Genomic DNA, 25,934 nt, shown 5'->3' on the forward strand with positions numbered 1-25,934 from the left:
TTCTTCAAATTGCTTTTAATCACTCATGCATGAAATATGCATCATCTGAGTTTCATCACATGAAAGAGGAGACTCTAAGCTTTCCAAATATGTATCATTCATTAATTATGGTTGTTATTAAGTTATGATAGAACATCGATACTTCTCGGTTTCGTTTTTTCTGGGACGCACTGTATAGTATGGGTGATGGTGGAACTGATGGTAATGCATTAGCTATATAATAAGCTGAATGAGTAGCAGCTACATGTACCTTATCAAGCAGAATCTTTGCAGTATCAGCATTACCAGAGCTCAGTGCAATACTTGTCGGTGATTGGCCTCTTCTAGAAAGCTTCGCGCTCATAATTGCTTTCCGGTCTAGTAAATCCTTCATTATTGATTCATTCCCACTTCATGAAAACGAGAAAGCACACTTCAAATCGATTATATATATTTAAATGTATATCTACTTTTTTTCTGTTCTCTTTTTTTTCTTTTTATTTCTTTTCCTCCCCCATTCTCTCTTTCTCTCTTTCTCTCTCTTCCTCTCTTTTTTTCGCACTCCTTCCTTCCCCTTTCGTTCCCCTCTTCTTTTCCCGCGAAATCTTTAGTCCTTTTCTTTGTTTTGTCATTCTCGCGCATCTCTTCCTCATTCTTTTTAAACTTATTCCCAGTCTTCTCTTTGTTTAATTTGTTTTTCTTTCTAACAAACTTATCCTCTTAGTTTTCTGAACTGTGCTCACTTAGTAACGGTTTGGCCCCGTGTTCACGTTTGGACAAATTTGAATACATCTGTCATTACTTAACAAAGAGTTAACACCAAGAATTCGTAGATTGGTTTATATCCTACGGTCGCTTCATTTTTTCTTCTTCACTTGTCTATTTTTAATTAACCGCCACAGTACTATTTTTGTTTTTAACTATATTCTTATATAAGTAACATTTGGAATCTAAGACTGCTTCGTTATGTACAAAGTATTTATAGGTATTGTAAATGATCTGTTTATAATCGATAATAGCATTATCCTGAAATTATAAACTAAATTGAATTTGCTTTGATAGTTACCAAAATGGCGAATTATTTTCGCATATTTTTTTCGGAAGCAAACTACATTAATTTGTTTGAATACAAGGTGATGTAATTGTAGCGGAACTTTAGGATGTGTCTCATTCACTTTCAAATCTGCATGTCATATGGAACCGCTAATAAACATACCGTTAAAATGCTCATTCAAAAATTAATATTTTAACACTATTTTACGAAAACTATGAAAAATTGTTTCGCTTTAAAACCAAAAAATGAATGTTTTTATCAAATGTAACAACAATACAATTGAATCATAGAAGTATTTTGTGATGCAGTACTGGAGGAAAATAAAAAGTACATTAAAAGTATGGGAGATGTTGTATAAGCAGTTCACCTTGCTGCAGCATAATGGAGGGCTGTCCATCCTTCAGCATCCTCTGTCTCAATATATGAATTGTTTTCGAGCAGCAGACGTACACAGTCCAGATGTCCTCCTCTAGCGGCAACCATAAGTGGCGTGACACCTTTTAAGGTCTGTAACATAAATATAATCGATACGTTACCTAAAATTTTAAGTAGGCCTACCATAAAATACATGTAGTCCTACTCTAGTTTTATCGATGAAAACAGATTTCCCTAGATGAGATAAAATGAGGAAGATACACATATGACAAGATATATGGAATGTTTAATGACCTGAATGATCATCGTGTTGATAGAGAAGGTATTTCGCATTAATATGTAAATCTAATCATAAGTTTTCGGTAATGATATTTCATGTTACGGATATCTCCAGCACTGTAGGTAATGAACAATTATTTCGTTACAATGAGATTTAGGAAACTCAGTGCAGAATTAGTGAATAGGTTACTAGTAAAATCCTTTTAGCCAGTCCAAATTCCTAATGGTGTGCTTAATGCGCACAACTCTGCACATTGTAAAATGTCTTCTTACAAATCGGATTTTCTGTTTCCTTGCTGGTCGTTTGCTTTCGCCTTTTTTTAAAACGTTTTCGTGTATTGTATCGTGTCCCCCTTTAGAATTACTCTCTTGATTTCATTCTTTCAGATAATCAAGTGAAGATTTGAATCATAACAATGAAAGATTGAAATATGAAAAGTTGAAAATTGTTAATGTTAACTCCTTTTTCGCAATTTTTGAAACTTATTCATTGTTCTCATTGACTCCATATCGTCAAAACGGAATTTTATTTATTACACCAATACTATTTATTCCTACACGACTTTTAGTATAATCTTTATTTCCCCATCTTTTTCCCATCATTTGAAATTAAATGTGTAACTCTACCGTAGGCATGTTTTCTTTAAAGACATATTATCTCTGGGACAATTATCTACCACTTACGTACAATAATCTCTTATTACGTACCGGGGTAGGTGTCCGCGGCTACAGTTATGTCGCAATAATAGGTCTATTTGAGAACATTAAGTCAGGGAGAACAGTAACTGAGTTTCTAAAATTATGTAGGTGAGGTAAAATAAAGAAATGTTAAAACTTTCCGGAACTTACTTTCAATCTTGACTCGAATATCTCAAAGCCTGATATCGTGTAACTCATCGCTGAGCCACGACCCGACAGTTTCGTAAAAGCAGTTTAAACTGAGTAACCTACCTGAAGTCTTACTTTAAGAAGGTTGTGACTGTTCCCCGAAGTACTGCTAGTGTTGTTCCTCAAGTAGTACTCCAAAGATTCCAAGTGGCCATTATCTGCTGCAAAATGAAAAACTGTCCAACCGTCATTGTTACGTGACTCGATATCTGCTCCTTTTGTAATGAGATACTTTATAATGTCTAGATAACCCCCACGAGAGGCAGCAAGGAGGGATAGATCACCATCACTTGCTTGTTTGTTTACATCTGCTCCTGCATTTAGAAGACATTCAACAACATCGAGATGACCCTCCTCTGAAGCGCGATGAAGAGGTGAATAGCCCTCGTTATCATCATAATTCGGGTTCGCTCTTTGAGAAATGAGATATTGTACGATGTCTACATGACTAAAATCTGAAGCCGCATACAGAGGTGTCTTGCCATTACTTGCTGCTTTGTTCACATCAGCTTCTGCATTAACTAGACATTTAACAACATCCAGGTAACCCTCTTGTGAAGCCGCATACAGAGGTGTGTTGCCATTACTTGCTGCTTTGTTCACATCAGCTTCTGCATTAACTAGACATTTAACAACATCCAGGTAACCCTCTTGTGAAGCCGCATACAGAGGTGTGTTGCCATTCCTTGCTGCTTTGTTCACATCAGCTTCTGCATTAACTAGACATTTAACAACATCCAGATGACCCTCTTGTGAAGCCGCATATAGAGGTGTGTTGCCATTCCTTGCTGCTTTGTTCACATCAGCTTCTGCATTAACTAGACATTTAACAACATCCAAATGACCCTCTTGTGAAGCAGTATAAAGAGGTGTATGGCCATCGTTACCAAAAGAATTCGGGTTCGCTCCTTGAGAGATGAGATATTGTACAATGTTTATATGACCATTATCTGAAGCCGCATACAGAGGTGTTGAACCATTCTTTGCTGCTTTGTTCACATCAGCTTCTGCACGCACTAGATATTTAACAACATCGTGATGACCCGCTTGTGAAGCAGTATAAAGAGGTGTATAGCCATCGTTATCAAAAGAATTCGGGTTCGCTCCTTGAGAAATGAGATATTGTACAATGTCTACATGACCATTATCTGAAGCCGTATCCAGAGGTGTGCTGCCATTCTTTGCTACTTTGTTCACATCGGCTCCTGCATTCACTAGGTATTCAACAACCCCAAGATGTCCGTTCTGTGATGCGTGATAAAGGGATGTGAAACCATCTCCGTCACCAGTATAAACGTGTACTCCTTTATCTATGATATATTTTACAGCATCGAGATTACCCAAGGAGGATGCATTGCGGAGGGCGGTTTGAACAATTTCAACTTCATTTCCCACATCCGCTTCCTTAGACATGAACAATTCTGCGGTGTCTTGCTTATTATAACGTAATGCTATACTTAGTGGTGCAGAACCATCATGTGATACTTTATTTAAATCTGCCCCTGCATTAACGAGACACTCAACAATATCAAAAGGACCTGTCTGTGAAGCAATATGAAGAGGTGTAGAGTGATCACCATCAACACTTTTGAGGTCTGCGCCTTTTGAGATAAGGTATTTTAGAACGTGAACATGTCCTCCCTGTATTGCTTCATGTAAAGGTGTACCCTTGTTTGATGAGACTTTGTTCACATCTGCTCCTTTATTCACGAGGCATTCAACAACCTGGAGATGGCCTCCTTGTGAAGCGGCGTAGAGGGGTGTGTAGCCATCAGATCCTGATGCTTTGTTCACATCTGCTCCTTTATTCACGAGGCATTCAACTACTTCGAGATGGCCTCCTTGTGAAGCAGCGTAGAGGGGTGTGTAGCCACCATATCCTGATGCTTTGTTCACATCAGCTCCTTTATTCACGAGGCATTCAACTACCTCGAGATGGCCTCCTTGTGAAGCGGCGTAGAGGGGTGTGAAGCCAACAGATCCTGATGCTTTGTTCACATCAGCTCCTTTATTCACGAGGCATTCAACTACTTCGAGATGGCCTCCTTGTGAAGCAGCGTAGAGGGGTGTGAAGCCACCAGATCCTGATGCTTTGTTCACATCAGCTCCTTTATTCACGAGGCATTCAACTACCTCGAGATGGCCTCCTTGTGAAGCGGCGTAGAGGGGTGTGTCGCCATCATCTCCTACTGCTTTGTTCACATCTGCTCCTTTATTCACGAGGCATTCAACTACTTTGAGATAACCTCCTTGTGATGAGAGATAAAGAGGTGTGTTACCATCAATATCACACCTATCAAGGTTGTCAACTTTACCGATGAGATATTTGGCAACATCGAGGTAAACATTAAGAAATGCATGACGAATTGCCATAGTGCCGATGTCATCTCTGCTCCCGATATCTGCCTCTCTAATGATAAGATATTTTACAATGTCAAGGTGGCCTTTAATCAATGCAGTATAAAGTGGTGCGGAACCGTTTTTTGCTGATTTGGTTACATCTGCTCCTCCACTCACTAAACATTTAACAACATCAAGATGTCCGTTTTGTGAAGAGATATAGAGGGGTGTTAATCCATTATTATCGCATGCGTTCAGGTTTGCTCCTTCAGCAATGAGATATTCTACAACGTCAAGATGACCCTCCTGTGAGGCATCATACAGAGGTGTATAGCCATTGTTATCACCCATGTCTTTGTCTGCTATTTGACTGAAAAGATACTTGACAACTGCAAGATGGCCAGAGAATGATGCGACATGAAGCGGTGTCTTACCGTTAAAACCTCGACTATCAATACCTGCTCCTCTGTTAATCAGATACTTCACTATACCTAGATGACCGTTTTGAGATGCTGTACACAGAGGTGTTGAACCTCTCTTTGCTGCTTTGTTTACATCAGCTCCTGCATTCACTAAACATTCAACAACATCAAGATGACCCTCCTGTGAAGCAATATAAAGAGGTGTATAGCCATTGTTATCACCTATGTCTTTGTCTGCTATTTGACTGAGAAGATACTTGACAACTGCAAGATTGCCAGACAATGATGCGACATGAAGCGGCGTCTTACCGTTAAAACATGGACTATCAATACCTGTTCCTTTGTCAATGAGATACTTCACTATATCTAGATGACCGTTTTGAGAAGCTACATACAGAGGCGTTGAACCACTATTTGCTGCTTTGTTTACATTAGCTCCTTCATTCACTAAACATTCAACAGCATCAAGATGACCCTCCTGTGAAGCATCATACAGAGGTGTAAAGCCATTGTTATCACATATGTCTTTGTCTGCTATTTGACTGAGAAGATACTTGACAACTGCAAGATGGCCAGACAATGATGCGACATGAAGCGGCGTCTTACCGTTAAAACCTCGACTATCAATATCTGCTCCTTTGTCAATGAGATACTTCACTATATCTAGATGACCTTGATGAGATGCTAAAACGAGAGGTGTAAAACCATCCTTTGCTCCTTTGTTTATATCAGCTTCTGTATGCACTAGACGTTCAACAACATCAAGATGACCATCTTGTGAAGCATCTGCACCTTTGTTAATCAGATACTCCACTATATTTAGATGACCTTGATTAGATGCTGCACACAGAGGTGTTGAACCACTCTTTGCTGCTTTGTTTACATCAGCTCCTGCATTCACTAGGTATTCAACAACCCCAAGATGACCCTCATGTGAAGCATCATACAGAGGTGTACAGCCATTGTTATCACCCATGTCGTTGTCTGCTATTTGACTGAGAAGATACTTGACAACTGCAAGATGGCCAGAGAATGATGCGACATGAAGCGGCGTCTTACCGTTAAAACCTCGACTATCAATACCTGCACCTTTGTTAATCAGATACTCCACTATATTTAGAAAACCTTGATTAGATGCTGCACACAGAGGTGTTGAACCATTCTTTGCTGCTTTGTTTACATTAGCTCCTGCATTCACTAAACATTCAACAACATCAAGATGACCCTTCTTTGAAGCATCATACAGAGGTGTACAGCCATTGTTATCACCCATGTCGTTGTCTGCTATTTGACCGAGAAGATACTTGACAACTGCAAGATTGCCAGACAATGATGCGGCATGAAGCGGCGTCTTACCGTTAAAACATGGACTATCAATACCTGTTCCTTTGTCAATGAGATACTTCACTATATCTAGATGACCGTTTAGAGAAGCTACATACAGAGGCGTTGAACCACTATTTGCTGCTTTGTTTAAATTAGCTCCTTCATTCCCTAAACTCTCAACAACATCAAGATGACCCTCCTGTGAAGCATCATACAGAGGTGTAAAGCCATTGTTATCACATATGTCTTTGTCTGCTATTTGACTGAGAAGATACTTGACAACTGCAAGATGGCCAGACAATGATGCGACATGAAGCGACGTCTTACCGTTAAAACCTCGACTATCAATACCTGCTCCTTTGTCAATTAGATCCTTCACTATATCTAGATGACCTTGATGAGATGCTAAAACGAGAGGTGTAAAACCATCCTTTGCTCCTTTGTTTATATCAGCTTCTGTATGCACTAGACGTTCAACAACATCAAGATGACCATCTTGTGAAGCATCTGCACCTTTGTTAATCAGATACTCCACTATATTTAGATGACCTTGATTAGATGCTGCACACAGAGGTGTTGAACCACTCTTTGCTGCTTTGTTTACATCAGCTCCTGCATTCACTAGGTATTCAACAACCCCAAGATGACCCTCATGTGAAGCATCATACAGAGGTGTATAGCCATTGTTATCACCCATGTCGTTGTCTGCTATTTGACTGAGAAGATACTTGACAACTGCAAGATGGCCAGACAATGATGCAACATGAAGCGGCGTCTTACCGTTAAAACCTCGACTATCAATACCTGCTCCTTTGTCAAAGAGATACTCCACTATATCTAGATGACCGTTTTGAGATGCTACATACAGAGGCGTTGAACCACTATTTGCTGCTTTGTTTACATTAGCTCCTGCATTCACTAAACATTCAACAACATCAAGATGACCCTTCTTTGAAGCATCATACAGAGGTGTAAAGCCATTGTTATCACCCATGTCTTTCTCTGCTATTTGACTGAGAAGATACTTGACAACTGCAAGATGGCCAGAGAATGATGCGACATGAAGCGGCGTCTTACCGTTAAAACCTCGACTATCAATACCTGCTCCTTTGTCAATGAGATACCTCACTATATCTAGATGACCTTGATGAGATGCTAGAACGAGAGGTGTTGAACCACTCTTTGCTGCTTTGTTTACATCAGCTCCTGCATTCACTAGGTATTCAACAACCCCAAGATGACCCTCCTGTGAAGCAACATACAGAGGTGTATGACCATCGTTAGTCTCCACCTCTTTATCTCGTCCTTGACTGAGAAGATACTTGACAACTGCAAGATGGCCAGAGAATGATGCGACATGAAGCGGTGTCTTACCGTTAAAACCTCGACTATCAATACCTGCTCCTTTGCCAATGAGATACTCCACTATATCTAGATGACCGTTTTGAGATGCTACATACAGAGGTGTTGAACCACTCTTTGCTGCTTTGTTTACATTAGCTCCTGCATTCACTAAACATTCAACAACATCAAGATGACCCTCCTGTGAAGCATCATACAGAGGTGTACAGCCATTGTTATCACCCATGTCGTTGTTTGCTATTTGACTGAGAAGATACTTGACAACTGCAAGACGGCCAGACAATGATGCGGCATGAAGCGGCGTCTTACCATTAAAACCTCGACTATCAATACCTGCTCCTTTGTCAATGAGATACTTCACTATATCTAGATGACCTTGATGAGATGCTAAAACGAGAGGTGTAAAACCATCCTTTGCTGCTTTGTTTATATCAGCTTCTGTATGCACTAGACGTTCAACAACATCAAGATGACCATCTTGTGAAGCATCTGCACCTTTGTTAATCAGATACTCCACTATATTTAGATGACCTTGATTAGATGCTGCACACAGAGGTGTTGAACCACTCTTTGCTGCTTTGTTTACATCAGCTCCTGCATTCACTAGGTATTCAACAACCCCAAGATGACCCTCCTGTGAAGCATCATACAGAGGTGTAAAGCCATTGTTATCACCCATGTCTTTGTCTGCTATTTGACTGAGAAGATACTTGACAACTGCAAGATGGCCAGAGAACGATGCGACATGAAGCGGCGTCTTACCGTTAAATCCTCGACTATCAATACCTGCTCCTTTGCCAATGAGATACTTCACTATATCTAGATGACCGTTTTCAGATGTTACATACAGAGGCGTTGAACCACCTTTTGCTGCTTTTTTTACATTAGCTCCTGCATTCACTAAACATTCAACAACATCAAGATGACCCTCCTGTGAAGCTTCATACAGAGGTGTACAGCCATTGTTATCACCCATGTCTTTGTCTGCTATTTGACTGAGATGATACTTGACAACTGCAAGATGGCCAGACAATGATGCGACATGAAGCGGCGTCTTACCGTTAAAACCTCGACTATCAATACCTGTTCCTTTGTCAATGAGATACTTCACTATATCTAGATGACCGTTTTGAGATGCTACATACAGAGGTGTTGAACCTCTCTTTGCTGCTTTGTTTACATCAGCTCCTGCATTCACTAAACATTCAACAACATCAAGATGACCCTCCTGTGAAGCATCATACAGAGGTGTATAGCCATCGTTATCACCCATGTCTTTCTCTGCTATTTGACTGAGAAGATACTTGACAACTGCAAGATGGCCAGAGAATGATGCGACATGAAGCGGCGTCTTACCGTTAAAACCTCGACTATCAATATCTGGTCCTTTGTTAATGAGATACTTCACTATATCTAGATGACCGTTTTGAGATGCTACATACAGAGGTGTTGAACCACTCTTTGCTGCTTTGTTAACATTAGCTCCTGCATTCACTAGACATTCAACAACATCAAGGTGACCCTCCTGTGAAGCATCATACAGAGGTGTATAGCCATCTTCATCCCCAGTATGTAGCTCTGCTCCCTGGCTTATAAGATGCTTCACAACCTCAAGATGACCATTTAATGACGCAATTGAAAGTGGGGTCTGACTCTTAGGACCCTTCGTTTCAAGATCGGCTCCTTTAGTTATGAGATATTTCACAACATCAAAATGGCCCTTACTCGCTGAAGTATAAAGGGGCGTAGAACGATCATGTAAATGTTTGTTTAAATCTGCTCTAAAGTTCAATAAACATTCAACAATACCAACATGATCCTCTGTGGAAGCAAGATAGAGAGGTGTATAGCCATTGCGATCACCGATATTGATATCTGCTCCTTTACCGATGAGATATTGAGCAACATCCTGGTGACCACTCCGAGACGCATAGTGAAGAGGGGCGTCGCCGCTTCTACTTCGTTTTTCTAGGTCCGCCCCCAAATCAGTCATATATTTCACGAGGTCGATATGCCCTTTTTCTGAAGCGATATGGAGGGGTGTCTTTCCATCAGGATCCACAGTGCATAGCATGTCCAGCTTAGCATCACCTGTCTCGTCTTCTAGAATAGACCTTGTCTTTACAAGATCGTCTTCCTTCACTGCTTTAGAAAGCGCCATGTCCATTCTGTCTTCTCTATCGGTATGTGTATTCTCTCTCACTATATATTGAATAAAAAGGAAAACAAATATTGGGGAGAAAACTTGACATAGGAGTTTACCGCTCTAAAATAATTAATATTTAAATTTGAATGAACCAAGACAATAAAGGAAGTAGGAAAATGTACAAACATGGTACTGCAGATCAAAGAGATGATTGTCAGTATAAAATCGAGGTATAGCAATGAATACAGAGGTATTTAATACGGATTTTGGTCTAATACGGGATTCTCATATTTTGAAATAACTGAAGCCATGAAAAAATGACTTCTCTGAATGTTATATTAATCATTATTCGTCGTCATGATTTTTCTTTATTTTATATGGTTTATGAAAAGGCGTTAATCATATATAGGGTGACGTACAAGTTCAGTAAGGCTTTCCCTCCTATTGCTTCATAAAAGTTTTCACCAGCTTTGTATTCCATTTCTTTATCTCAAGAAGCCATTCACGGTCTCGTACAACATTTGAATTCGGTGCCCTTCATCTTAACGCTTTATCAACTATTTAGACAAACATTTGAGTAAGGGGGTGGAGCCATCAAAGTTTTTGACCCATGGACTGATACTGTTAATACCTGTAAGAATTGCCATATACAGTACATTTACACTGCAGATGTACATGTATAGTTGAATTGAATTGAATTGAATTTGTTTTCTTCTGCAACATACAAATCAAATTACATTTCAGAAATACAATATATAAAAAATATAGCAAGGTTTTTTAATGTGTATACAATACAATACTATTATGACTCTAAAACAAATTTTAACGGATAACACAATACCAATAATTATTCATTAAGAAAGTGGCATAAGAAGAAGAAAGGCTATTACAATAAGCGATTACTTGATATCGTGGTTGGTTGATGATAACGAAATTAAGACAAACACTGGTGATGGTGATAATGTTGATGATGCTGATGTTAATGATGAAAACTTATATAAGTATACAGGAGTTACACAATATAGTGATGCATATACGCGAAGCGCTTTCTTTTGCATTAAATAAATAGGGTTAATTTTTGTCTTTGCACTTGAAGCCCATACCGAGTTACAATATGAATTGTATGGCAAGATGAACGAGTTATATAGCATTAAAAGGGTCTTTTTAGAAAGATATCTTTTTGTCTTATAAAGTATGCCAATATTCCTAGATATGCATGTAATTATATGTCGTATGTGTTCATCTTAGCTCAACGTTTTATCAATAAGGTTATCTATTTTTTTTTAATTTTTTAATTTTTATTTTATTTATTTTATTTATTTATTATATATATATATATATATATTTATTTTTTTTTGGGGGGGGGGGGGTACATTTCTGACGTTCTGAGGCTATTGTAAAGAAAACAAATTGTTTGAATAAACACATTTTTTTTTTTGGGGGGGGTGGAATCTTTGAAGAAGTTTGTCTTAAATGACATCCTCTTTCACGTTATGATACAATTCAAGTGAAATTTTGACATCAAAATTCTTGGCGAATTGGGGGCAATACTTAAAACGGCTTTAAGTGTATGAAGTCGTGTATTGGTATTAGGAGATAAATTATTACTTTTAAACCAGTTTGTTTCTTTTGGTAATTCTAAATAGAGTGTATGAATAAGGGCATCCAAATCGTCATGAGAATAACAAATGTTGGTGTCGTCAGCAAAGAGCATAAACGATAACAGGGATGATGCATTGGTTATATAATTAATATACAATAAGAAAAGAAGGGGATCTAATATTGATCCTTGTGTGACTACACAATTAATTGTAAGATATTCCGATGAAAACCCATCATGAAACAACTTCTCGAATTCCATAAACTTGAAGCTTTTTATGCAAAATATTGTGATTTGGCGTATCAAATGCTTTTGTTTCCACTCAAAATGCGCATCCTGTAAAAAGACATCGACTCAGTTTGGATAATAATAATAATAATAATAGTTAGTTCTTATATAGCGCTTTTCAAGACCGAAGGCCCTCTCAAAGCGCTTTACAGATATATATTATTATCCCGGTCATCGGATTCAGGCTTACCCGCACACAATGCATGCACATTCTCCACTCCCTGGGGAGTATTCATCGAGACAAAGTGTTTGAATTGGCAGATTCATGGTGTGTAAAAGCCACTTTGAAACATAATTAGTTTTTATAACCCCGTATTCTGAGAAGCCACACTCTTCTGTTTCATTGCTATACACGTGTGTGTAATATTCATCAGTCAAATGTATGTTGAGCAGGTCTAACACTTAAAACTCCTAATAAAAATCCAAACAGTTGAAAGGTTTTTCAGATAATACATATTTGGAAAAGACAAAAAAAACCTCGTGATTTGTTTACATTATTACAAATATTGAGCCCAACAGTTTGGTAAAAATGCTCGTAACATCCAAACTTCCTTGACTTGAGAAAGTAGAAAAGTTCTCAAATGTCGACTCACCGTTCCTAACGGCAGGACATGTAGAGCCTAAGAGGAAGTAATAACATACAGCGTCATGAATTCCAGTTATACACGATCAAGTTGTGTAACTAAAAGATATGCAACAATGCCTTCTGACGGGGATACCCATCCCTGGCGTGACTAACCCCTATAAGGAGAAGAGGATTGAATGCAGCATCATTTGACATTAAAAGAGAATGTTACACTTTTCAACACTTCAATAACCCACATTCGACGTATGTATGGTAGATGTTTGTTTGAAAGTGGTGACTGTCAGTCTTTCTTTCCAAGAAATCTCCATCGTTCTTTATTCTCTTGATTTTTTTCTCTCTTCTTCCTCTTTCTTAATGTTTGGGATGTTGTGAATGCTAGTAAAGTAGATGGTCCAGATTCAGGGATATACAAGAAGGAGATAAAGAAAGCATTGGCACACATGCATTGCAGTAAAGCGAGTGGGCCATCATAAAGACTTAAAGTGACTCGGTAACATTGCCTCAGATTCTTAAACAAACTCCTGGATTCAGCTTATGCTGCAATCATAATTATAAACCTTTAGGTCAGGCAGGAATCCCATGACTTTTACAAGCTGATCGCCTGTCTGATTACCAAGATATATATGATTAGAAATCGAAATTTAATTTTTCGTTTTCCTATCGGATTTTATAACACTATGGTAAAACCGGTCACTCGGAGAATTTTTAATTTTTTTGAGGCACTTCATAATCATTTTGAAAGTCATTTTTTTAGGGCTTAAATATTACACCATATCACAGACACCGATAACACGTAGAGCAATGGATCTCAGAGTTATCATTGTTAAACGATGCCTTTAAGGAACAGAGATTTGAAAGTAAGTACTCTTAAAGTTTTAATATTGGAGTAGGTCTACATCAGGGATCAATCTTTTCTTTACTGCAGTTATCTACTGTAGTTGATGTTTTATCAGAGTCAGTAAAGAAAGATTTCTTATGAAGCCTGCTGTACACTTTGGTCTACACTACTAATATTAGTCATGTTATCAATGCATAATCATGACAATTAAACTGAAGGTGACAGATGACACCGACTAGTATGTTTTGTTATTGAACGGTAAAAAAGAAAATTACCTCCATAATATGTAATTTGGAAGTTTAATAAGAACAAAAGTTTGGCTTTGATTTATGGTTCATACATGTTTATGCTCAAATAGCTAGAGTCGTGCGTTTGTTACCTTGTGTATTAGGGGCCTGCTCCATATGAAAATGAAACTATTATATCAGGGAATTTGCCTTTAAAGGTAGCCAGGCAACCAGACAATTGAATACATATCTCTTGCCTAGTGAGACGGAGAAGTCATTATGTTTATTGCAGTACTTATGGAACTGGAGAGCGTATGAGAGAGGGTGAGCATGGGCATGAAAGACAGTGTGAGAGTCATAGTAGGTGTGTGTGTGTATGTGAGAGAGAGATAGAGAGAGAGGGAAAGAGAGAGAGAGAGAAAACAGGGAGAGAGAGATAGAGAAGAAGCAAGACTGAGAGAAAGGGGAGAGGGAGATAGAGAGAGAAAGCAGGAAAGAGAAGGGGAGAGTAACAGAGGGATAGGGTAGAAAGATATATATGGAAGAGAAAGACAGAGAGAGAACAAGAGAAAAATGCGATAATGGCGAGACTTTAAATACGAATCAGTTAAATAACAATTCCAGCCGAATTCTTGACTGTCCGCTCTGATTGCATTAACTTGATATCACCTACTTTGCCAAATCCAATAAAACTTGCCTGAGGTGGGAAAGTTCTCAAATGTCGACTCCCCATTCATAACAACACGACTTGTAGAGCATACGAGGAAGTAATAACACAGAGCGTTGGGAACTCCAGTTGAACGCGATCAAGTTGTGTAATTGTAAGGGTACGTTTATGCTCAACTTTTTCTGGCCAGAATGAGGCATTTGTTACGCGTTTAGTTCAAAACACGGTTGCGTCCTTTTGGTTGCGGCGATTCTGGAAAATCAGCAATTCAGGGGAAGCATAAACGCACAATCATCTGTAAACGCGTTTAAATGGTGTCAACGTAGCATACGCTAGACAGCGCAGTGCAGGTTTGCGAATCCAGCTGCAGAGAGAATCATGCCTGGAGGAGCCAGATAAGTGAGCATAAACAGTACACCGTGGAACTGTGATTACAATGAGCGTTTACGATGAGCGTTTCAAATCGCTCATTCTGCCTTAAAAATTGAGCATAAACGTACCCTAATGCCTTGCATGATCGCACGCATACTTTGATATTCATATTGATTTATATTTCTGACGGGTTTCATTGTTGCGAGTGGGGTCATTCATTTTAATTTTTTTACATTTGTTTACAGAAAGAAAATGATTTCAATTCATCCAGACAGAGAGAGAGAGAGAGAGAACGAGAGATATAATAAGCGAGTTGGTGGGTGGGTGAAGTCAGTGGCGTAATGAGCGAATACATTTGTTTGGGGCATACAAAATAAAACCCCGGAGAATCATGTCATTTCAGCAACATTTTGCACTGGGATCGAATTAGAAATAACGACGTTTGAATTTTATTATCGCTATAGTGCAACAACAATAATGTGAAGCAAATACTGACTTAACACCGCAACACACTTTTAGGCTCTGGAGGGCACAAGAGTGCAGCGTTTGGATAGTACAAATGCTAAAATCTTCTCGCTCACTTCGCTCCCTCGCATAACATCCTTCAAAATATACAAGTAAATATTGTAGAACACCTGTATTCCGTTGGTATCACGTAGGCACAGTTTACACTGTATGTTTACAAGATTAAGAGTTGTAGAAATAGATCAGACTCTTTTTAATAAAGAGTACCTTCCTGCCTTGTTATAAAAGTATTGTCGCCTAAAAAAGAAAAAAAAAGAAAAATTTGCCCCAAGAAATTTGAAAATCGCGCCGACCGATATTTCGCTCGACACTCCTCCCCCTTAAGTAAAGAAAAAAAAAAAGGGTAAATTTCTGGTCACAATCCCCCCCCCCCCTCCCTGGATCCGCGTCTGGCCCCAATCATCACTAAGTCCATCACCCTCATCAGCACCACTCCCACCCCATCACTACCTCCATCACCATCATCAGCACCACTGCCACCCCATCACTACCTCCACCACCATCATCAGCACCACTGCCACCCCATCACTACCTACACCACCATCATCAGCACCACTGCCACCACCATCACTACCTCCACTGTGGCTGCCGCCAGAATTTGTCATTAGTATTTTTAATTTTTGTTCATAGCACCACCTATTTTACATGTGCATCGCCCTTTAAGTAATTTCTCTTTGTTACTTAAGAAAGATTTACAGCGCATGCCTAGCGCGGGTCAATGTCAATAAAAGGCCTACAAACACATTTTTAGTACGCACGAGAAAATAGTTCCATACATTCAAGCATAAGAAATAAGTTATTATCATTAATTATGTACTGAAATGTAAAGTAATGTTCATTGAAATGCGAATAACATTAGTAAATTCTGTCAAAACTAAATCGTTGGTCTTTTTAAGTAAAATTCCAGTTGGACAAATTATTTGATATCCGTGTGCCGATAAGTTCGGTGAACGCGTTGACCCTTGGCTTTTCTGAATTACGACCTGGCCCAAGCAATACGTGTTTTGTGGGGTCTTCAAGAAACGCCAAAGTTTCAAGGTATATTTTGCTGCCCAAGGATGGAAAAGTCCTGCCAACGAGGTATGTTATGGCAGAAATGTATTTAGAACAATTTCATATTACTTACATGATCTATCAGTTTGTAATTTTGATACATTATAAGTGTTTTTTCATGTTGTGATTAGTAGCGTTCAGTGAGCTAGTTTTCCACACACGTGAGATTGTTTACATCTAACGCTAAATTATGGAAAGCCATTTGAATATTTCATGTTTGAGTAATTATTCATGAATAAGAATTCTCTGTAAATCAGTAGCATATAAAACTTGCTTTTATATTCACAGTCTTAACTAGTATGCTCTTAATGCATGTTTATCAAATTTCTCGTAAGAGACTTGTAGCTCATATCATAAATGTTTTATCATGAACCCTTTTTATACTCATTTTGACAAATCATATTTGTATGAACAACTCTCGTTAAGAACATCTATCTGGTTTATCAACTCTTTAAATTGACAAGTAATCTGTATATTTACTTGTGTACATATATTTGTATCTTTCGCACGGTATTTATTATTCTGTGCTATTTTATACTTTTTATGTTCACAGTTTTCACGGCACTGTTCATCACTGTTACTTTGTTTTGACAATCGTTAAGTCAAATAAAGACATTCGTCACCAGAAAATGAACATCCGTTTCAACGTTGAGTTATTTTGATCCTGCGGCAGCAACAGTGAAAACTCGGATGGACATGACACCTGAGAAATCCATAATTGGATCAACTACTCAAGCCAAATATTTGATGTGATGTCTGGAACTGCATTCGTCCTCACCTGGCCACTAAGGAAGCTGACGAGGAACTCGGCAAGACACGGGCAATCAAACGGCTTGGAGGTTGATCATCGCTCAAGGATGTCAGGTTCATTTTCATCAAAATAATTGAAGATTGAAATCAAAGAAAGAACACTAGAACATTTATATGCGATTGAAATTTTTCGTTTGGAAACTTAAGCAATAAACAAGCTAAAGATTGATTTAGGCTTGCATATCAACTTCTCGAGAGAATTTCAGATTTAAAACCTTTAAGATCTCTAACAGAGTCTTGGTTCTTATCCCAGAATTGTAACAGCTATTTATTCTGATTTGTTTGGATAACGTAATTTAAAACAACATAAGACTTGATTCCCTTATGATGTTTGGGATTTAAATTTTCAACTAAGATTATAATTTTCTTAAAATACTTATCTAACGAGTGGAGATAAGTTTACAGAATTTGTTATGTGTATGTAACATCTCATCAAGAATAACCTTGTGTGTGCACTTATAGATGATTTTGAGACAAAATAACATGATCAAGTTCATTTGAAAGGATATTTTCTTATTAAGATTGAAAAAATTTCTAAACTAAAAAGAAACTGATTACCGATAGTGTTTTCCTTTAAGAACAAGGGAACAAAGGTCATAATAATTTGAAATTGATTAGAAATCGGGTTACCTTGTTGATATTGGAATTGATTTGGATTCATGATAATATCATTAATTCTATGCTACGTTTGATATTTTTATTATTTCAAAGCTTGAATGTATCGAATTGTATGTCCTGCGTAGCGCTGTGTTTTTATCGTGCCCGAATTGAGATTTGGGTTAAAGCAGTTATCTTTGCTATTTGTTATCAGCTACTGCCATTTGCTGTTACCAGCCCACTCCCACACGCCCATTTCTATTTCACTTCCAAACTTTGATTCAAATTCAAACTTCAAATTTCGGTCAAGATTATTTAAATTTGATCTCAAATACTGATTTTCTCGTTGGTTTATTTACCTCAAAAATATATCGTTCAATATGGAAGGGCAACAACCAACTGAAAATAACTTGACTACTGACTCGACTAACTTACCTCCTGAAACACTTCGCCGCTCCACTCGTCCTGTCAAATTGACAGAGAAAGCATTGCAGAATAAAGAAGACGACCTTCAAGGTAAGTTTTTTGTTGAACATATAGATTTGCATTCGATCATACAATCTACTCGAAATAGCTTATTGTCTCAAAACATTGATGGTGATAGCTTAGCAGTGAATAAGCTTGACATTACTGCTAGGCTCAATTCTTTGAAGGAGATATTTGTTGAGCTAAAAGGGCTCAATGAAGACTCCATTGATGATGAGGTTATTGAGGCAATGGATGAATCTTCTATTTCTGTTCGTAATATCTTATCGGATATTGATAAGGTATCCAACATGTCTTCTTCTAGACAACCATCAATTCGGTTGGCGCACTCAACACAATCACGACTCTCGAGGACATCTTCCAGATCGTCACGACGAGTTGCAGTCGCAGCAGAAGCCGCTGCATTACAAGAAGAGCTTACAGCCCAGAAGCTTCAAAATGAACGGGAAAAGGAGCTCGAAAGAATGGAACTTGAGGAAGAAATGAGGAGGAAGCAAGTAGTTTTCAAAATGTCCGAGCTGAAAAGACAACTAGAAGAGGAAAGACTACAAGGCAAGCTCAAGGCACAAGAAGCAATTATGAGAGTCTACGATGAAGAAGATGGAACCAGCACAGTCTCTTCTTCATCCTCGCGTGGAGGTAAAACTGTTGTCAAAAAGATCGAAGATCAGCCAAATCCAACTGATGTGATCCCAAGGGCATCTCCCAAGTTAGAAAGCAAATTGATTGATGAACCAGCCTCCATCGTGTCACAGCAAGCGCAAGTAGTGCTTGATCCCCAAGCTCCGATGTTCCAGCCAAGATCACCAGTTTTAGATCTCGCTGATGCCTTGGCTCAGAGTCGTCTACCCGTTCCGGAGCCGCCAATATTCACTGGAGACCCACTCCAATATCCAGATTGGGTGTCGGCTTTCACTACTCTGGTAGAGCGAAGAGGCATCCCTCCTGGTGAAAAAATTCACTACCTTCGAAGGTATCTTGGTGGTCCAGCAAAGGAGGCAGTCAGTGGCTACTTTCTCCTGAGGTCAGAAAATGCATTTGAGCAAGCAAAGAGCACCCTTCAAAAGAGGTTTGGCAATCCATTTGCTATTGCTGAAGCCTTTCGGACAAAGTTGGATGTGTGGCCCAAGATAACCAGCAAGGATCACAATGGGCTGCAGCGGTTTGCAGACTTCCTTCAACAGTGTCTGGTAGCCAAGGCTGAGATTGTCGATCTCAACATTCTGGATGATATACGAGAGATCAACCGAATGGTTGCTCGACTACCAGATCATATCGTCCATAGATGGAATCGCTCGGTGGCACAGACAAAAAGGGAGCGACTTTGTTATCCTAGGTTTGCTGACTTCGTTTCTTTCATTGGGAACGAAGCAGACATTGCTAATGATCCTCTGCTCACTGTGGATGTTGGCAAGACTAGAGAGAGAAAACAGGAAACCGCAGTCTCAAAACGGGTAACCCTCTCTACGTCTGGCTCAACTTCACAGAAGCAATGTCTGTTGTGCAAGAGACAAAATCATTCCCTGAATGACTGTCGGGAATTCCTTCGGAAAGACATGTCCCAGAGAAAGGATTTCATCAAAAATGAAAGACTTTGCTATGGCTGTCTTGAAAAAGGCCATATGTCTAAATATTGCCAAAGCAGACTGGTCTGCAAGAAGTGCAGTAAAAGGCATCCAAGCTGCCTTCATGAGGACCAAAGAGATTCGAACAAGGCCAACTTGGCATCAAGCCAACCGAAGGAAGCTCAAACCGCATCGACCTCAAATCCTCAAGCTGTAACGCACAAAGTACAAGGCGATGAACGTAGTGACCTTACATCAATGATTGTGCCTGTGTACCTTTCTAGTACAGAGAGGCCTGACAAGGAGGTTCTAGTGTATGCACTACTAGACTCCATGTCAAACACCACCTTCCTTTCCGAAGATGTCGGCCAAGACCTGGATGTACAATCCCAGCCTGCCACATTGTCGTTGACAACTTTGACAGATGAGATATCGATCTCAACCTTCAAGTATGACAATCTTCGTGTCAGAGGTTTTTATTCCTCGGAGAAAATTCGTCTACCCTCCACATTTACTAGGCAGTCTATCCCTCTGGACGACAGTCATATCCCGACTCCAGAAACTGCCTCCAAGTGGCCTCATCTCGTGTGTGTGCAGGATATGATAGCGCCAAAACAAGACTGTCCTGTCGGTCTTCTGATTGGCTACAATTGTGCACAGGCCCTTGCTCCTCTGACGTCAGTCCGAGGCCAAAATGGTGAGCCGTATGCTGTCCAAACAGACCTTGGTTGGAGTATTGTTGGAGGTCAGTCGGACTTGTCCAACAGCTTCGATTCGTTTGGCCACACATACAGGACAGTCAGCATGAAGGTAGAGGCCCCGATCGATATCAAGAAGGTGACATTCGCTTACCAGTCTCCCTTAAAGGAAGCGACTGCATCGGATTTCCTTCAGCTCATGGAAAGGGACTTCCAAGAAGCTGAACAAGCTGATGCAATGTCACAAAATGACAAAAAATTCATTCAAGTTGTCACCGAAGGTTTACGCCAGAGAGAGGATGGGTTCTATGAGATGCCTCTTCCATTCAAGAAAGGACCGCCATCTCTTCCGAACAATCGACAGGCTGCTTTGGGTCGATTAGCAGGTCTCAAGAAACAGTTCCTGAAGAAACCTGAATATCACAGTCACTACAAGGTATTCATGAAGGAGATCTTGGCACGCGGTGATGCAGAGATGGTCGGTGATAGTAGTGACAAAGGCTTGTGGTATATTCCTCACCATGGGGTATATCACCCTAAGAAGCCTGGCAAGGTCAGGGTTGTATTCGATTGTAGCGCCAGGTATCTTGGGACAAGCCTCAATGACCATCTCCTGCAAGGCCCTGACTTGATTAATCCTCTCATCGGTGTCCTGTTGAGATTTCGCCAAGGTCCTGTGGCATTCATGTGCGATGTGGAGAAGATGTACCACCAGTTTAAGGTTGCAGATCCACATCAAAACTATCTGCGTTTCTTGTGGTGGGAGGATGGGGATCTCTCCAAGACCCCAGTAGATCATAGGATGAAGGTCCACCTCTTTGGGGCAACCTCATCTCCGGGCTGTGCCAACTTTGGCTTAAAACAGATTGCGGAGGACCACAAGAAACTCGGTGACCGTGCAGCCAACTTCCTCAAGAGGAACTTTTATGTCGATGATGGCCTAAAAAGCATGTCTTCTGAACAGGAAGCAGCTGTGCTAATCAAGGACGCAACTCAAATGTGTGCTAAAGGCAATCTACGTCTGCACAAATTTGTGTGCAATAGCAAGGACGTAACCAGCACCATTCCAAAATCGGAACGTGCCACTGTCACGAATGCAAGTGTTCAGCTAGGTGAACAAACCTCACCAATCGAAAGAGCTCTTGGGCTTCAGTGGTGCGTCAGTTCTGATGAGTTCTGCTTCCGACTTACTCTGAAGGATCAACCCCTCACTCGACGAGGTATTCTAGCTACAGTTGCGTCTGTATATGATCCCCTTGGTCTCATTGCACCAGTTGTCCTTGCTGGCAGAATGATTCTGCAGGAAATGTGCAAACAAAAGATGGATTGGGATCATCCCGTTCCTGACTATCTTCGGACAAGATGGGAAATATGGAGACAGGAGATCCTGAAGCTAGAAACTGCAAAGATTCCTCGGTGCTTCCAGCCCAAAGATTTCGGAGAGGCTGAGGAAGTGGAATTGCACCACTTCTCAGATGCCTCATTATCTGGATATGGACAATGTTCATATGTCAGATTACGAAATCAAAGGGGACAAGTCCACTGCTCTCTTGCCATGGCAAAGGCGAGAGTAGCACCGCTCAAGCAGTCTACCGTCCCCAGACTGGAGCTTCAGGCAGCAACCTTATCTGCCAAGGTTGCAAAAATACTGAATAAGGAGCTAGACTACAGCTCAGTCAAGAATATCTTCTGGACCGACTCCAAGGTTGTTCTGGGTTACCTGTACAACCAGTCTAAGCGCTTCCACATGTTCGTTGCGAACAGAGTGGATTGTATTCTGAGAACCACAAGTTGTAGTCAGTGGAATTATGTTACTAGCGGTGATAATCCAGCTGACTACGCATCACGTGGACTGACAACAGAGGAACTTCTTTCGTCAAACTGGTTAGGAGGACCAGACTTCCTTTGGGAAAGTGAAGTTGCTAAGCAAGATGTCACACTAGAGGTTTCTCCTGACGACGTTGAAGTGAAGTCTTCGACAGTACATACAGTAATGTCAAAGACCAAGATTTCAACCTTTACGTCATTTGAAGATAGGTTGAACCGCTTCGCCATGTTGGACAGCGCTATTAGAGCGGTAGCTGTACTAGTGAGGTGTTGTTACAGGCGCAAGGGACATGACATAGATGATGTTGAGATCAAAAGAGTCGCTGAGAGAAATCTCCTGCATGCTGTCCAGAAAGAAGCCTTCTGTGATGAAAGACAGCAAATCAAATCTGACAAACATGCTGTGTCAAAATCTAGCCGCCTGAGTCAATTAGATCCATTTCTTGACAAACAAGACCTCCTACGGGTGGGAGGACGCATGAAGAGGTCTGAAATGGTGTATGGAGTTAAGCACCCTATTATCCTTCCGAAGGGTAGTAGACTTTCCATGCTTGTCGCACTTCACTATCATGCGAAGATTTCTCACCAAGGTAGAAATATGACCATCAACGCAATCAGATCAAGTGGATACTGGATCATCGGTTGCAGAAGCATTGTCTCATCTCTGATCGGCACATGCACCCATTGCATTAGACTAAGAGGCAAGTTGGGTGGACAGAAGATGGCTGACCTTCCATGTGAACGACTTGAGCCATCGCCCCCTTTCACTTATTGCGGTCTGGACTGTTTTGGTCCATTTGTAATCAAAGAAGGGCGCAAAGAGCTCAAGCGCTATGGCCTCATCCTGACATGCATGGCAATGAGAGCCATTCATGTGGAAGTATTGGATGACATGTCATCCGATGCATTCATCAACGGACTGAGATGTTTCATTGCTATTCGAGGAAACGTAAGGCGGATTCAGTGTGACCAGGGCTCCAATTTTGTTGGAGCCAAGCATGAACTGAAACAAGCTCTCCGTGAGATGGATGCGGACCATGTCGCCCGCAATCTTCTGGAGCAGAACTGTGAGTTCAAAATGAATCCTCCTTCCTCTAGCCATATGGGAGGTGTATGGGAGAGACAAATCAGAAATGTGCGCAATGTTCTCAATGGATTATTGGAACAGTGCGGAACGCAGTTGAATGTCTCCTCTCTACGGACATTTCTCTATGAGGCCATGGCTATCGTAAACAGCCGTCCATTGAGTGTGGATAACCTGGAAAGTCCTGATGGTCCTCTTCCGTTGACTCCCAATCATGTTCTGACCATGAAATCCGGTCTTATACTGCCTCCACCTGGAAGCTTTGAAAGGGAGGACATCTATCTCCGCAAAAGATGGCGTCGAGTCCAATACTTGACACAGTTGTTCTGGACACGATGGCAGAAGGAGTACCTGCACACGCTTCAACCAAGAAAAACTTGGACTGAAAAGAAGACCAATGTGCACGTAGACGACATAGTACTCTTGAAAGATGAAGCCATTTGTCGGACAGATTGGAGAGTTGCGAGAGTCATGGAAACAATGTCCAGTGATGATGGTCTAGTCCGGAAGGTGCGACTTCTCATGGCGACCCCAGACTTGGACAAAAAAGGTAAGCCAGTAAATAAGAGGACAACTCTTGAAAGGCCAGTACACAAACTGGTAGTTTTGATCCGCAGCACCGACAAGGCGATTGAAGACTAAGCTTGACTTTAATAGCTGACATTCACTTTTACCCAGACAAATGGCTTTGACTAACCTGGACTTTCATCCTGCCCTGACATTCTAAGAAATATTTTCTCAATTTGGGGAAGACCATTTGTATTTATAAATTTTGCAAGTCGGTCAATTCCTTGTTTTGTTTCAAATAGATAGTTTTGTTGTTTGAAAAATCAGTTAGATGATTTGGGTGGGAGTGTGGCTGCCGCCAGAATTTGTCATTAGTATTTTTAATTTTTGTTCATAGCACCACCTATTTTACATGTGCATCGCCCTTTAAGTAATTTCTCTTTGTTACTTAAGAAAGATTTACAGCGCATGCCTAGCGCGGGTCAATGTCAATAAAAGGCCTACAAACACATTTTTAGTACGCACGAGAAAATAGTTCCATACATTCAAGCATAAGAAATAAGTTATTATCATTAATTATGTACTGAAATGTAAAGTAATGTTCATTGAAATGCGAATAACATTAGTAAATTCTGTCAAAACTAAATCGTTGGTCTTTTTAAGTAAAATTCCAGTTGGACAAATTATTTGATATCCGTGTGCCGATAAGTTCGGTGAACGCGTTGACCCTTGGCTTTTCTGAATTACGACCTGGCCCAAGCAATACGTGTTTTGTGGGGTCTTCAAGAAACGCCAAAGTTTCAAGGTATATTTTGCTGCCCAAGGATGGAAAAGTCCTGCCAACGAGGTATGTTATGGCAGAAATGTATTTAGAACAATTTCATATTACTTACATGATCTATCAGTTTGTAATTTTGATACATTATAAGTGTTTTTTCATGTTGTGATTAGTAGCGTTCAGTGAGCTAGTTTTCCACACACGTGAGATTGTTTACATCTAACGCTAAATTATGGAAAGCCATTTGAATATTTCATGTTTGAGTAATTATTCATGAATAAGAATTCTCTGTAAATCAGTAGCATATAAAACTTGCTTTTATATTCACAGTCTTAACTAGTATGCTCTTAATGCATGTTTATCAAATTTCTCGTAAGAGACTTGTAGCTCATATCATAAATGTTTTATCATGAACCCTTTTTATACTCATTTTGACAAATCATATTTGTATGAACAACTCTCGTTAAGAACATCTATCTGGTTTATCAACTCTTTAAATTGACAAGTAATCTGTATATTTACTTGTGTACATATATTTGTATCTTTCGCACGGTATTTATTATTCTGTGCTATTTTATACTTTTTATGTTCACAGTTTTCACGGCACTGTTCATCACTGTTACTTTGTTTTGACAATCGTTAAGTCAAATAAAGACATTCGTCACCAGAAAATGAACATCCGTTTCAACGTTGAGTTATTTTGATCCTGCGGCAGCAACATCCACCACCATCATCAGCACCACTGCCACCACTATCACTACCTCCATCACCATCATCAACACCACTGCCACCCCATCACTACCTCCACCACCATCATCAGCACCACTGCCACCACCATCACTACCTCCATCACCATCATCAGCGCCACTGCTACCACTATCACTAACTCCATCACCATCATCAGCACCACTGCCACCACTATCACTACCTCCATCACCATCATCAGCACCACTCCCACCACCATCACTACCTCCATCACCATCATCAGCACCACTGCCACCACTATCACTACCTCCATCACCATCATCAGCACCACTGCCACCCCATCACTACCTCCACCACCATCAGCAGCACCACTGCCACCACCATCACTACCTCCACCACCATCATCAGCACCACTGCCACCACCATCACTGCCTCCACCACCAGCATCAGCACCACTGCAACCGCCGTCACTACCTCCACCACCATCTTCAGGACAACTGCCACCGCCGTCACTACTTCCATCACCATCATCAGCACCACTGCCACCACC

General features: G+C 40.2%; 2 protein-coding genes across 3 annotated transcripts; one reads left to right on the top strand and one right to left on the bottom strand.

Annotated features, from left to right (window-relative positions):
• Nucleotides 1–1,396: 1,396 nt before the first annotated feature.
• LOC105440003 lies at nucleotides 1,397–10,186 on the bottom strand. The gene is made up of 4 exons (XM_030993991.1): nucleotides 10,117–10,186; nucleotides 9,250–9,708; nucleotides 2,639–9,213; nucleotides 1,397–1,540 (listed from the first exon to the last, which is right to left on the bottom strand). The coding sequence occupies exons 1-4, from the start codon at nucleotides 10,184–10,186 to the stop codon at nucleotides 1,397–1,399; spliced, it is 7,248 nt and encodes a 2,415-aa protein (XP_030849851.1).
• Nucleotides 10,187–15,856: 5,670 nt separating this feature from the next.
• On the top strand, nucleotides 15,857–25,355 carry LOC105443855. 2 transcript variants are annotated; one of them, XR_972875.2, is made up of 2 exons: nucleotides 15,857–24,748; nucleotides 25,275–25,355. XR_972875.2 is itself a non-coding variant. In XM_030993453.1 (2 exons), exon 2 carries the CDS (start codon nucleotides 18,115–18,117, stop codon nucleotides 24,034–24,036), a length of 5,922 nt encoding a protein of 1,973 aa, XP_030849313.1. In that variant the 5' UTR covers nucleotides 15,857–16,354; nucleotides 16,881–18,114; the 3' UTR covers nucleotides 24,037–25,355. The 2 variants fall into 2 exon arrangements, 1 of the variants encoding a protein (XP_030849313.1); XM_030993453.1 differs by having other exon boundaries at nucleotides 15,857–16,354; nucleotides 16,881–25,355.
• Nucleotides 25,356–25,934: the final 579 nt, after the last annotated feature.

Source organism: Strongylocentrotus purpuratus, unplaced genomic scaffold (assembly GCF_000002235.5).
Source record: "Strongylocentrotus purpuratus isolate Spur 01 unplaced genomic scaffold, Spur_5.0 spur5_scaffold_20, whole genome shotgun sequence".
NCBI lineage: Eukaryota > Metazoa > Echinodermata > Echinoidea > Camarodonta > Strongylocentrotidae > Strongylocentrotus > Strongylocentrotus purpuratus.